This window comes from Acomys minous (genome assembly GCF_964271855.1).
Source record: "Acomys minous genome assembly, chromosome: 12".
Lineage (NCBI taxonomy): Eukaryota > Metazoa > Chordata > Mammalia > Rodentia > Muridae > Acomys > Acomys minous.
Window position 1 is genome coordinate 80,550,856 of NC_140493.1, and position 14,514 is coordinate 80,565,369.

The 14,514-nt window shown below is 51.8% G+C and overlaps 1 protein-coding gene across 1 annotated transcript; it reads right to left on the reverse strand.

The window, feature by feature from the left end:
• Nucleotides 1-54: 54 nt before the first annotated feature.
• EPX (eosinophil peroxidase) lies at nucleotides 55-11,352 on the reverse strand. The gene is made up of 13 exons (XM_084748193.1): nucleotides 11,143-11,352; nucleotides 10,927-11,020; nucleotides 10,596-10,771; nucleotides 10,318-10,435; nucleotides 10,029-10,158; nucleotides 8,315-8,521; nucleotides 7,158-7,476; nucleotides 5,289-5,449; nucleotides 4,714-4,969; nucleotides 4,002-4,172; nucleotides 1,850-2,087; nucleotides 774-986; nucleotides 55-479 (listed from the first exon to the last, which is right to left on the reverse strand). The coding sequence occupies exons 1-12, from the start codon at nucleotides 11,216-11,218 to the stop codon at nucleotides 785-787; spliced, it is 2,148 nt and encodes a 715-aa protein (XP_084604319.1). The 5' UTR covers nucleotides 11,219-11,352; the 3' UTR covers nucleotides 55-479; nucleotides 774-784.
• Between the last annotated feature and the right edge of the window lie 3,162 nt (nucleotides 11,353-14,514).

A 14,514-nucleotide genomic window follows, 5' to 3' on the forward strand; every position in this document is an offset into this window, starting at 1 on the left:
GCTTGGAACCAAGGTCACACTCTCCCCAGCCCAACACAGAGACAGCAGGCCATGCCCTCAGCATTGTTTTATTGGTAGAAGAAGTAGAGAGTGCAGCCCTTCCTGCAGGCCCAGAGGAAGATTGTGGGATGGCTAAGAGCTAGGAGTGTGTAATCTATTAACCATGCTGTGGGGCAGGGGCAGGGGCAGGAGAAAGTGCTGGAAGCCCTCCTGCAGCCTCTTGCTGGGACCTCAAAGCTGCGTGGCTTGGCTCATAGGTTCTTCTACCCAGTGCTGATTCATAACCTAACATCTTAAGAGGTTCCCAAGGTAAGTGGGCTTGTTGCCATAGCATCCTTAGCACTCTCAACCAACAAAGGCAGCTCTGAGCTGTAGTCAGCAAAAGCTCCAGCAGGAAACAGTGGTTGGTAGGGGGGAAAGCAGCCTCATGACCTCCCCGTTACCCTCATCTCCAAGACTTGGAGGCTCCGCGTAGAATCCTGTGGAAAGAGCAGAAGTACTTGAGCAAGGACTTGGTTGGATAGCCAAAGAGCTATTTTAAGACATCAGTGACAAAACTGAGGGCGGTTAAAGCCTTCCAATTGTTCCCCCTTTACCCCTCACACCAAGTCCTAGACCCTAGAATTGACAATCAGCCCAGAAACTAGCATTCTTGGAAGCCGCCAGGAAAGAGTACCACGTTCCTACTGACAAATTCTATTGTTGCTGCTTAGCGGGGCGGGATGTCCCATTCCAGGGAGAGATGCCGGGGCCTGACCCAGATCCCCCCTTACCTGCGGAAGCTTCATTTGCCTCGCCAGGCTGACAGGTTCAACTTGGGAATACGGTTACAGCTCACAAAACCCCGTGGGTAGATGTTAGCCCTGAAGATGTCCTTCGAAACTGTGGTGATACCAGTATTGTCGCATATGATCCGAGATAAGGAAACTTGTCTCAGGGCTTTGCGTTGTCTTTTCGTGAAAACTCCCCACTTCTGCCACCAGAATCTGTAGGTCAAGAGAGGCATGAAAAAGTTCAGCACTTTCTGCCCACCTCTTCTGGGATCCCCTAGCACAGAAGAGTGAGGCTGGCTAGTCGCTTTTCTAGCCTATGGAGGCTCCAGCTCAGGCCGTGTCAGTCTTGCCTGGGTCAGCATTCCTTTCCCTCAGACCCACTTTCTACCAGGATGGGTGGGTAGAAACCATAGGACCCCTGCAGGCCACACCAGATCACTGCCCTCTCTAGACTCTAGGTGGACAGTTTTGTGTGTCTGGGACTGAGGAGTGTGTAGTGTGTAGTGAAAAGCCCACAGGCCCAGATTTCCTCCTGGTCTCAGGTCCTGTGACCTTGGGAGACATGAAGCTTTAAAAGGTGCTTTCTCTGGGGCTGGAGAGATGGCTTAGAGGTTAGGAGTACTGTCTATTCTTCTAAAGGTCCTCAGCTCAATTCCCAGCAACCAAAGGGTGCCTCACAACCATCTATAATGAGATCTGGTGTCCTCTTCTGACTTTCAGGTATATGTGCAGGCAAAACACTGTACACATAATAAATAAATCTTTTTTTTTTAAAGGTGCTTTTTCCTGTCATCCAGCCACACAATGCTGTGTCTTTCTCCTCTCCTCTGGGTGCTGGTTTATTTTAATTTTTTAAAAAAGATTTATTTCTTTACATACTATGTATATAGTGGTCTGCCTGCATGTATACCTACAGACCAGAAGAGGGCGTCAGATCTCATTATAGATGGTTGTGAGCCACCATGTGGTTGCTGGGAATTGAACTCAGGATCTCTGGAGGAGCAGTCAGTGCTCTTAATCTCTGAGCCATCTCTCCAGCCCCGGTGCTGGTTTATTTTAGGCTGGGGGTCACTTACCTGTCTCCATCTCTGGCTCTTCTGAACTGGTTCTCAAAAAGACAAGCCAAAAGAGGCCCCACTCGGGCCCCTGGCAGAAGAGGCTCTGCAATGGCCCCAATCCAGATGTCAATGTTGTCAGGTGTCCCGTACAGGCTCAGAAATTTCCTTGCCAAATCCTGATTTTTTAACACCCGGCCAAGCTGGGCCAAGGTGCGGGGCTGGGAAAGCCCACAGAAGCGCCTCCAGGCATTGTATCCTGCAAGAGAGCAGCTCTGTCAGTCTCCCAGTAGATTCCCTTGTTCCCCACAGACCCTCTAGGGTATATAGTCTGTGACCCACGCTGGATGGAACCAGGGGATCCCAGCAGGTCACACCAGATCACTACCCTGTCTATACGGTAGGTGGACGGTCCTGTTTTGTGTGTATTGAACTGGGGAGTGTGTCCTGATGTAAAGAATCCACAGACAAAGATTTGATATTGTGTGTGTGTTTACATATTGTGGGGTGTGCGTGCCTACAGAGGTCGAAGGTTAACATTAAGTATATATAGTTAAACCCAGCCAATCATCGGCTGCTCAAAGTCATTTAGTGTAAGTGGAGTTTGAGGCAGGCAGTACAGTTCCAGAGTTGTTGTTGGCTGGGCACAGAGTCAGGATAGTATTTGTGAAACGGCCTATAGGGAACAGCTGTTTGTAAGGAATAGAAAGTTACAGTGTGGCAGCCTTCCAGTAGGGGGCGCCAACAGCTCCTTAGTGTCAGGAGCACCAAGTTTAAGGCCTGGGGCAATAACTCAGCTTGCCTGCCAACTCAGGTCCTCAAGCTTATGAGTTGGATCTCAATCCAGAACCCACGCTTTAAAAAAAAAAAAAAAATCTGGGCATGGCCATGCACACTTAAAATCCTAGTGCTGGAGAGGCACAGATTTGGGGTTCATTGACCACCCAGCTTGGCCCACACGGTGAACTCCAGGCTAGTGAGAGACCCTGCCTCAAAAAAGGTAGAGCTGAGTGCTGACAGGGCACATCATTAATCCCAGCACTCGGGAGGCAGAGGCAGGCGGATCTCTGAGTTCGAGGCCAGCCTGGTCTACAAAGTGAGATCCAGGACAGCTAAGGCTACACAGAGAAACCCTGTCTCAAAAGACAAACAACAACAACTAAGATGCATACATACATACAAGGTAGAGGTCAGCTGAGGGAGAAGGCCTGAGATTGGCTTCTAGCTCCCATGCGGGACACACACACACACACACACACACACACACACACACACACACACACTCACGGAGAGGAGAGGAGGAGGAAGAAGAAGAGGAGAAGAGGAGGAGAAAGAGAAGAAAGAATCCTGGCTTCTCGGTGTCTGTCCATTGCTGTAGTGAGCCTAGCAGGCAGCAGGAAGTCCCCTGACTCCTTTACACCTGCGTAAGGATCCGCCAGGACACATGGGGCTTCAGGTTCTGTCTACAGTGGAAGGTTAGAGTTGGAAGAAAGAAAAGCAAGCCCGAGCCGAAACCTCTCTCTGGTGTTGAGTGACGCCAAACAACAGGAAGAACGAAGACATTTTGAAATCAGATTTTCACTTCATATTTTCATGACTTTGGGCAAAATATCAGCATCTAACCCCCCACCCCCATCTGTCTATATGATGGAGGGACCAGTTGCTGCTGAAGGGCATTGGAACAAATAAATGGAATAAACGGAAATGTCCCTTCACGCCTGCGATAGTGTCCTCACCAAACAGCCCCACGGTATTAATCCTATTCTACTTGCTCCCCTCAAGCCTTTCACCCTCAAGTCAAAGCGCCCAGGAATCTCTTTGGTCCTAGAAATTTTACAGCTTTCTTCCCTGAGGTGAGGAACAGGACAGGACATCCATGTCCTTCAAGCCCATTGCTTTCCTCTGCTCAGAAAGTTCTGACCTCTTCTCTTCACCTCCTAGCCCCTAGTCCTGGGGTGAACCTAGAGCAGGGGCCCCTAGAGCAGATGGGGGTGACCCGGGGAGTCAGCAAGCAAGGGATTGGTGTATGTGTGGCGGGGGGAGGCAGGGGCTCTGCTGCATCAACACGGGCCTTGCTTGCTCTGCACTACCGGCCATCTTGTTCTTGTCAGAAGAGAGGGTCCAGGTCTGCTCTGAACCCCCCAAAACATCCCTGGCTGAGGTGCCCCATCACCTGGAAGCCCGTGGTCCCGGCTACGCTGCATGTTCAGAGCGGCCAGATCCAGACCAATCCTTCTCACTTGCCGAAACAGCTTGTCCCGTAGCTCATCCACCAACATGGAATCCTGCCGGTTGAGCTTAGCGGGGGTGGCCATGAGACCTCGGAGGATAGGGTCGATGCCACCTGGTTGTGTAGAATGAGAGATTTGACCAGCAGCTCCTGGGGTCACCCCATGATGCCAAGCTAGCAAGTGGGGCTCCTTGCAGGTCCATGATATACCACTCTGACACAAGCCCGCCCTCTCCCACCTTGGGAAGCCCCGTTTATTAAGCCTCGTGATACAGATGATATACAGATGACGTTAATCATAGCTACTCAGGCAGCTGAGGAAGGAGAATCACAAGTTCAAGGCCAGCCTGGTCTACTTTCAGTGAAGCCCTTATATAAAAATTTAAAGGTAAAAGCTGTGGGGATATAGTTTAATGGTAGAGCACTTGCCTAGCATGCACAAGGCCTGGGTTTCATCCCCAGTGAGTGAGAGAAGGAAGGGGCGGGGGGTCCTTCCTTTAGGACATGAGGGTCGGACTCACTGACCGGTGTCTTCTTTCTACTATCCTGAGGAGGCATTTGCAGCAGCCCTCCTGAGGAAGGAGTGTTTGGACCCTATCCTCCCAGCCCCCCTGCTCCACTCCCCAGCCCCTTGCCTTTGGGATAACCCAGTCACCTTCATATACGACACGCCAGCTGGCAAAGAATGCCGAGCTAAGTGGAACGCGCGAGTTGGGTCCTGAGGCCCGATATTGGCTGTCCAGGCGGAACATGAAGGGCTGCAGCATGGTGTGGCCAAAGCGGAAGGCCAGTGTGAAGACATTAGCGACACGAGGGTCCACTTTGGAGCAGTACCCTCTGTAGGGACCCAAGGTTCTCCTGATCCGGGCCTTGCCCAGAACCAGAGGCAGAAAGTCTCGGTAGGTGATGATCTGGAAGAGAGGACGCGGGGGAAGTGTTGCCTGGGCGACCTGAAGCCTCCCCTTTCCTCTACACAGATGCTGGCTTTTCACAAGGTTTCTCAGGCACACGGCTGATTCCTGCCCGTTGGCTCAAGTGTGGCAACATTAATCTCCCATTGGATGATGAGATATAGAAACACAAAGAGAATGTCGCGGATTGGGGTCACAGTTCATGTCACAACCGGGAAGAGATGCACCCCCAAGCACCCAGACCCAGAAGCCTTGGGGTACGGCCTCAAAGCCCCGTTCAGGAAGGTTGGGAGCCTTCAGATCCACGCTGGCCTCTCACCTGGACCATAGCGCCCACGATCTTCCGAGCTTCGTTGTACAGCTTATCTCCGCTCCAGCGGGGATTCAGGCGCCTCAGCTCCGTGGCCAGCCGATTGTGTTCTCTCACAAACAGGGTGTGCATGGCCGCCAGTTTAGGGGTTTCACTTGACCGGGTGTCACCTTGAAAAAAAAAACCCAAGAAGAGACTTGATACCCTATGAGCATATAGAGGGGGAGGAGGTCCCCCTCAGTCACAGTCATAGGGGAGGGGAGTAAGGGGAAAATGGGAGGGGGAAGGGAGGAATGAGAGGATACAAGGGATGGGATAACAATTTAGATGTAATATGAATAAATTAATAAAATATATTTTAAAAAAAGAAAAAAACCAAGTTCAGGATTATAAGAGAATCTTTTGGTAAGGGAAGATTGAGGCAAACTTCCTCCACTGTCCTTCTTCCTTTCATCTCAGCTGCACGGTGCAGCTCCTTACTGACCCCTTACTGACCGGCACCTTCCTCCCCAGGACAAAGAACACAGTGGGCCCCTGGGTCCCTAAGTAGCTAGACTAGGCTAGAACCAAGTGAGACAGACAGGGCAGGTGCTGTGTCTTCTTGCCTGGTGATTGTTTTCTACAAGACCAGATCCACAGCCCAGATCACCCACTGTGGGGAGATGACCCTGATATTGACCTTGGGACAAGGTGGCACCTGTCTGCATCTGTTTCTCCACCAAGGGCTCTACCGGTTCCTGTATTTTAAGATTTATTTATTTATTATGTATACAGTGCACATCAGATCACATTATAGATGGTTGTGAGCCACCCATGTGGTTGCTGGGAATTGAACTCATGACCTCTGGAAGAGCAGTCAGTGCTCTTAACCACTGAGCCATCTCTCCAGCCTCTGTTCCTGTATTTGAATTTGATGTCATGCTGCTCTTCCAAGGAAGCATGGGGGGGGGGGGAGTTAGTGAGAAGGCACACTGGGCACGGTCCATTTCTGTACCCAGACCTCTCCCAAGCCTGCTCACCCACCCGCCCCCACAGCCTTGTTTAGACTGAGCTCCTGGGGACCTCTGATGAAGGGATACTCTGTTTCCCCAGAGTATATAGATATATGATGTTTACAGAGTGTGTTCTAGTTATGCATCGAGACCCAGCGGACAGAGCAGAGACCTGGGAGCTACAGTGACTCTGTCTCCAGTTCAGGCTCCGCCCTCAGAACGCTGCTCTCTTGAGCACAGCCGTAGTTTCTGAGTCACATCTATAAGTGGGCGATGATACGTCCCTCCTTTCAGGGCCGCTGTGAGCTTCAGGGACAGCCCAGAGCTATTACTGTCACTATCATAACCGTACAGGAAGGCAGAGGTAAGGACTATGAACAGAATGCAAGCTACGCGTCGAGGGACAGGTACTGCGCAAATGCAGAACTGTGTAGCAGGAAGGGAGGCACGGGACAAAACAAAACAACAGCCTAAAGAAGAAAAAATTGCGGTTCGGTAACTAAAGAGCCAGTCCCTTTCTTTCTCAGAAGAGTCAGCGTCTTCTCCTGGGTCCCGGGAGTATGACTAAGAGCAATGGGCAGAGATTAGATCAAGATAAAGGGGGGCAGGGAGATAAAGGGGCCGTTCCTATAGCTGACTGGAGTGCTGAGGCCCCTCATCTCATCACTGGAGACAATGAAGTGAGGGGGCGGGGCGTGAGGGGGTGCCTGGCCACACCCAGGAGATAAGCACCTCCCACTCACCAGCTTTCCCAATGAATGCACAGATCTGTGCCTATGGTGTGCCCCCATGCTGCGGGTCCTTTGGGGTCACAAATAATGCTTCCTCACCACACCCCATCGTGCCCTTCCATCCTGGGAAGACTTTAACTCCCCTGCAGACTGACCTGCCAGGAAGCAGGGAATGCGCACTGAGCGGTTAGTGAGGAGACAGGGGTCATCGTGCAGGTTGTCAAAAGGCAATAGGGCTCGGCCATTGTCCTGGAAACGCCCGTTGGTGGCCAGCAGCCCCAGGTAATTGGTCCTGTTGCGGAGCCTCAGGGCAAGGGAGACCTCGCTGCCGTACACCATGCTGGCGTCCACGAAGGATGTGAGCGCATTGATCTGGTTGCGGACTTTGTTCTTGTTTTGGGGGCATGCGGGTGCAGAGCGGAAGAAAGGGATGCAGTCACGCTGGTTCGTGATGCGGGGATCATTGGGTGGTATCTAGGGTGAAGAGCACTCAGTAACTCTGGGGTCCCCTCCAGAGCAGTTTCACTAATCTGGGGTGTCCCCTACTCACTTCGGACATTGCTCAAAACTTCCGTACTCCAGGAAGCGCCCTAGGACTCACCCAGACTCAAACCTGGGATTTTGTGCCTGCTAAGCAAATGCTCTACTCCTGAGACAAAGCCCCCAGCCTTGATGAAACTTTTGAGATGAGCTTCATCTCACTGAAGGAGAGGCCTCCGTGAGACAAGCTGTTGCCCATGCAGTTAACCAGCACTCAGTGGAGGCAGCATTTGCTGCGCCTGCTGTACAGACTGAACGCTAACGTTGTGCTATAAAGATCTGTAAAGCTCCGCAGAGGAGGCACCAAGGCTGGAGGAAAAAGAGTTGGTGACATATATCCCCTCCTGAGTGCCCCCTCCCTACTATCCTTGATTTCCAGTTTGGACGAGGACCCTGCTTACAGCCCCAAAACCAGGAGTTGGTTGAACTGCAGGACTCTTGGATTGACTGCACCAGACTGAGAAGGATAGGGCTCTTGGATCGATTGCACAAGCCTGAAAAGGGTGGCCAAGAGACCTGAATAGTTTCTAGGGACTCAGAGCCTTCTGTGCTGGAGTCAGAGCCACAGGTCAAGGCCCATCTCTGATATGTCTCCTCCATAAAACTCCAATAAGCCCACCTCACCCCTCATCCTCCACCCCTCCATCATACACAGCAGGGGGCAGCTGTGTTTCTTGGTGTCTGGATGGAGCTTATTTCTCCCAACTTCCCTCACAGCTCTTTTTCCGGGCCGGAAGCTACCCTAGAGACCTAGGAGGTAGGCTGAGGGTACCTTGATGGGGAAGCAGGGAGGCAGCTGGGCACAGGTCTTCTCACAGTCCACGCCCATGTTGAAGGCCACTCTGGCTGGGGACTCTGGGGAGAAGTCTAAGTCATGGTCGATGAACTGGCCCCACTGCATGAACATGAGGGCCCGGCCCTGGTCTGAGGTCAGCTTGTTGCTGGGGAAGCGCACAATCTGGTTGGAGACAGCCCGGACCTGGTGGAGAAGTACATTCAGCATGGCTCTGAGTCGGGTACTGGGACCACCCCGGGACTGAGGGAGTGCCAGTGCCCGGCCAGAGCTCACAGTCTCCCGTCCGCCCTGCGCTCCCAGCTCCTCTGTTTTGTTTTTAGAGCCGCAGCCCCCGCCCCCTCTGTGGTGGCTGTCATCTGCAGAAGGATGTTCTACCGCCTGGCCTGAGCAGCTTCTCTGGTGGCACAAGCCTATAATACCAGTATTTGGGAGGCTGAGGCAGGAGGATTATAATCAGGGCCATCTGCTATATAGTGAGTCATACGCTAATCTGAGCTACACCAAAAGATCATATATCAACAAGTGGGGGTGGGGGCCTGGTCCAGACCAGCAGACCAACCCCACCGGCTGTTCCAGAGAGATTAACAGACCAGTGTGTAGACAGATAGATTCTAGAACTGGCGATATTCAGACTGATTTCAAGGTGACAGACACTAGAGAACTAGGCAGACAGATGGAAAGATCGATAGAATAAAATATAACATATTAATATTACGGCAGGTAGGAGATCGTTATATTAACATATCAAAAGAAAGTTGATAATTGTGAAATTACATATCATGGAGTCCCGGGTTCATAGCTCTCTATATTTAGCAAGATGCTTTGGCCTGAACACGGAGTCTCACACTTATAATCCCAGCCCTAGGAAGTGGAGACAGAAGGATTGCTGTGAGTTTGAGGCCAGCCTGGGGTACATCCTAAGTTCAGGCCAGCGTAGACTATAGAGTAAGACCTTGTCCCAAAAGGTAAAACAAGGGAACTAGGAGATGACTTAGTAAGTAAGAATACTTGCTGTGACCTGAATTCACATTCTCAGGACCTACACAGAAGCCAACCATGGCTACATGTGCCTGAAGCCCTCTACATTGAGGGCAGAGACAGGCCAGTCCCAGTAGCTCACTGGGCCAGCCAGCTTACGTGAAACAGCAAGCTTCAAGCTGGGTGAGAGACCTTGTCTCAAAAAAATAAAATGAAATAAAATTTTATATATATATATATATATATATATATATATATATATATATATATATATACACACATATATAATGGTGGCAATCAATAATGGAAGACACCCAGTGTCTTCCTCTAGTCTCTACATTTCTGTGCACACCTGTACACACATACCATACAACACACATGGTGGGGGCGAGAGAGAGGGGGGAGGGAGATGCTTTGGCGTCTGTCCTCTTCTGAGAACAATAAAGCAATTCCATACCACAATAGGTAGCATTAAGGGAGCATGCACAAGCTCTAGATTATTCTACTTATAGATGAAGAAAGTGGTATTCTCCACCCAACACTACCCAACGACACTCAATGTCACCCAACGTCACTCCACAATGTCACTCCGCAGCTCAGTGGGAGTTGAACCTAGATCTGAGCCCTGCCTTCCTAACGACTCAAGACCATGTTTTACCCTCTGTATTTAAAAGAGAGTGAGCAGTTTCCAGACCCCCTCACTCCCACTCACGAGAGGAAGGAGGAAGCCATTGCGCCTCTTGCCCGGGGTCCAGCCATAGGGGAGAGACCTGTGGTCTTCATACTGAGCCGGCAGCCAGCGGGCCAGGGCCTGGTTGGAGGCTCCCAGCCAGGGGATCTTCCTGAGGTGACAAATGGGTGGGTGTTAGCAGGGTGCAGGGGAGAGAGAGAGAGAGAAAGAGAGAAACAGAGGGAGAGACAGAGACAGAGACGGAGAGACAGAGACAGAGAGACAGAGAGAGAGAAAGGCAGGCAGAGGCAGGGCCCCGACAGACACCCACTTGTTGTTGCATCGCCCCGTGATAGTTCGATACTTGTTGCTGCATTTCTCCGCCTGGTCCTGGAGAGCACAGCCGCTGGCCCGGGACAGCAGGCGCAGCTGTGGTTCAGTGAGCACATCTGGGGAGGAAGGGCACAGGGTTCTGAGGCCAGAGTCTTAGTTCTTTCCTGGGCCGGTCAGTTCCATCCCCACATCATCTCTAAGTATCCTCTAGGCTTTTCACCCCACCTCCCACATCCGGCTAGGGCAGACCTTTGCGGTGTGTGGGAAACACAGTACCGGTGACATTGAAGGGTCTGGATCCCAGTGGCTGAAGCTTCTCTTCCAGCAGCCCTAAGGCCACATGCATATAATCGGCAGCCTGAACAACTCTTTTGGTGGCTGCTACTGGCTGTTTGAAATAGGCCAGGAGGTCCATGGGGCTGGCCGAGCCGCTGCGAAGGCGCTGGGTAAAGCTGTCCCAAAAAGGAGGAGATGGGGGGGAGGGCGCAAGAGAGCATCAGATCCTCAGCCCAGCAGGAGACCCATAGTGCTCAGGAGTTCACATTGGGTAAGATGACTTCACCAAGAGCCTGTCCTCCCCCATTGACCCCCCCAGGCCCAGGCCCACCTCTTCTGTGTCTGATTGTAGGCAGCATCCACCAGCAACTTGGCCTCTGCTATGCAGTCTTGAAGGACTGAATTCTCCACTGGACCAGGGGACTCTGCTCAAAGGGATGGAGAATCAGTATTCAAGGGAGCCACAGGCTCCCTGGATCTAAAAGTTTTCCCTCCACACCTTTGCTCTAGACCAATCTTCTGCCTTGGATACCGTGGGGGCTCCTACCTGGAGCAGTGCCCTCAGAGGCCTGGGTGAAGATGAATGCGGCTAAGGCCCCTACCAGGGCCAGTAGCAGCTGCATCTTGCAGATGGAACTCCTGCTGCAGCTCAGCGGGCAAGTGGCACCCACAGACTGCACAGGCGGGTCCTCTGCTCCTTTCTCCCTCAGTAAACCTGAGATGGTTTCTTTCCCCCTTAGTCTTCTCTGGAAGGAGCTAAGAGGCGTTATATCCCATCCTCGGGTAGAGGGGGCAGGACTTGGCCTCCAGAAGCCCAGCCCCTGAGGCGGAGCTCTGGAAAGTCGCTCTGGCTTTCAGGGGAGCCTTGCGATTGAAACACCACATCTAGTGTTAAGGCCATACCACCCTGAATGCGCCCGATCTCGTCTGATCTCAGAAACACCCCCATCTTACATTACCCCCTCACCAGCGTGGGGACGTCATCCCTCTTAGCTCCTCTCGCTACCTATTTCCTTGTTCCCTACCCACCTCTACTCTTGGGTCCATGAATGCATTTCTCCCACAATCCAAAGCAGTGCTGGGGATGGAGATGTCACCCAGTGAGTGATGGGTGACCAAGGCACTGACAAGAAGACAGGGCTTGTCCTGATCACTAACTGTGGCCCCAGGGAGGTCACTCTTCATTTCCAGACCTCATTTCTCACATCTGTAAAACGGGAGTTGGGTGGATGTCTGAAAAGCCTCCTTTCTGCTCCCATCAGGGTAGAACTGGGGTCTTGACTTACTACTGTATCTCCTGCGCTCAGCACAAGGCTTCATTCAGAAGGTATTCATTAAATGTCTGTAGAGTGAGTGAACAGTTAATCATTCGGCTCTCTCCTTACCTCCCTAACGCTATCAGCTCCCTCCAAGCTACCAGAGAAATATCTCAGGGGACACCTGAGGTCTCAGTGAGGTGTCACAGGTAAAACTCACAGCTAGTGAGCTGCTGGTAGCATCCTGCCCAGAGCTAAAGAGCCACCTTAGCTCTGGGGATGCACTGGGCTTTTGTCAGTGCATAGCGATGCTGAGCTTACTGTGTGCTCCCATGCGCTCGGCTGAAAGAGCTTGCTTCTGCACTAGGCCAAACCGGTCTGGGTCTCAATCTGGCTGTCTCACAGGCAGTGAAAGCCTAGGTGGGCTCCCCATCCCCTCAGCCCTAGGGCGGAGCTCAACTCGGTCAGTCAGTCGCAGCCGCTTCACATCTCCATGCCTTTCCTCCTGACAGGCCCTTCTCTGGAGGAGCCTGCTGACCCCACCCTCACCTGCCTGGACAGCTAGTGTTCATGTCTGGGGACCAGGCTCCAAAGCCACTGCCATTATGCCATAACCATGGTCCCTTCAGGTGGGGCCATGCGCATCCCTTCCTTGGTGCAGACAATGCCTTCTGGACCTCACAAGCCTTCCCAACCTCTTCAACCCCCTGTCCCATCTCAACCTGCACCCTGCCCCCCCCCGCCCCTCCTCCCACATCAGTTCTCGCTCTGCTGGCACCCGGCCTCAACAGTTGCTCCTGAAACAGCCACTTCGCTTTGGCAACTCCTTTCACAAGCTCCAGTTGACAAGGCCTCTCCTATCTTACCGCGCATCTTCAGCAGAGGCCCCCCAACCTGTGTGCCAAGGGATCAAAAGTTACAGGGCAGGATGAAAGTCCACTAGGTCCCTAGTAGCCACCCTTCTAGACCTCGGTTTCCAAACTTGTGAGCCAGAACAGCCATCCCGAGAGACTGTAACCGCGCACAGCCTAGATGGCCCAGGCTGGAACTGGGTGTGCCCAGTGGCTCTCCTTCCAGGGACCCTATGCCCAACAGGAGTCACTAGTTGCTTAGCAGGAGGCAGGTAGGTGAGAGGCCACAGGGATGGGCTGCAGTGGGATTGGAGGATGACCTAGGGACAGAGCTGGGCTCTAGACCCATTCCTACCTGCTACATTGGGGATATTTAGGTATTCTTAACAATTTGGGCTTATTGGCTGCTCAGTATAATGATGAGAGTCTGAATTGGCAGGTAAAAGTTTATGCAAGAGCCCAAAGAAGTGTGGCTTGTCACATGACTTTCCTAACCCCCGGAGCTAGGTGCTTCCTTCATCTTACACTCAGTTGCCCTCCTATGGAACCCTGTCCATTGGCCCCAATCTTGCTGGTATTCCATTTGTAAGCCCCACTCTCTAATGCTCCTTTTTACCTAGCTCCCTCCAGGACGCCATATTTGACTCCCTCCCTAGTCAAGATGAGGCCCAAATTCTGCACTCAGCACCCAAAGGAGCACATTGAGAGCGGCTCAAAGAAGTGTCCTCCCAAAAAAAAAAACTCCTGACAAAATCCCATCATCCAGTCAGGCAAAGTAGCTCAGCCCAAAGGCCTGCTCCTGCACAGTAGAGGTTTTCCCTAGCTGCTTGGGAGAGCTGGGCGTGGTGGTGCACACCTTTAATCCCAGCACTCGGGAGGCAGAGGCAGGTGGATGGCTGTGAGTTTGAGGCCAGCCTGGTCTACAAAGTGAGTGTAGGACAGCCAAGGCTACACAGAGAAACCCTGTCTCAAAAAACCAAGAAGAAGAAAGGGAGGAGGAGGAGGAGCGGAGGAAGAAGAAGAAGAAGAAGAGGAAGAGGAAGAAGAAGAGGAAGAAGAGGAAGAAGCCTGTTGTTCTAATCTATTGTTCCTTCTTTATTACGTTCACACCGGGCTGTCTCTCAGGCAGCCACTGACTTCAGCTTGTTGGAAGGAGAGAAGAATGCAAAAGCTTCTGGAATCCTTCAGGCCTAAATCTCTAAAAGGGAAGCCTCCAAAGAGAGGCTCCTAGTTCTCTCAGGGCTGGGAGTACCGGGACCTAAGGGAAGGGACAGTGATGAAGGGACAGAGGCCTTGATGAGGTTCTCCAGCCTAGGCACCCACTATGCCCTTCACTAAGGCACAGGTCTGACAGACAGGCAGGGTCACCATAGCTCATGGTGGTTTGCTCCAAGTTTGACTTTTTTTTTCTGTAGTCAGAGCAATCAGAGGGGAGCAGAAGGGAGGTGTAGGCAAAGGCCATGAGTCCCCGTGCCTTTCTCCGTGGGCCTTTTCTCACAACACCTCATTGGGGGAGATTTTCCTTGTAGCTAAGTGGTAATCAAGTGTATCAGACCCTTCATTATCCTCCTCTGTCCATTAAGATCATTTTGAATGATACTCATTAAGTACAACAAATTATAATGGCCAGAAATGATCTTTGGGGATATAATCATGCCAGTAAAATATATATGTCTATATATGCACATACATATATACATACATATGGGGGATCTGGAGTTTAAGGTCAGCCTCAGCTGCACAGCGAGTTTGAGGTCAGCCTGAAGTGCATGAGACTGTGTCTGGAAATAAATAAACAAATACATACATGCA

What these genes read in the sequence shown, in the direction of transcription:
- EPX (XM_084748193.1), bottom strand. Translation starts at nt 11,218, where the DNA reads ATGCAGCTGCTACTGGCCCTGGTAGGGGCCTTAGCCGCATTCATCTTC. An exon ending in TACAATCAGACACAGAAGAG is followed by an intron (nt 10,772 to 10,926) that starts GTGGGCCTGGGC and finishes TTTTTGGGACAG; the next exon opens with CTTTACCCAGCGCCTTCGCA. An exon ending in ATGGCTTCCTCCTTCCTCTC is followed by an intron (nt 8,522 to 10,028) that starts GTGAGTGGGAGT and finishes CTTCTCCACCAG; the next exon opens with GTCCGGGCTGTCTCCAACCA.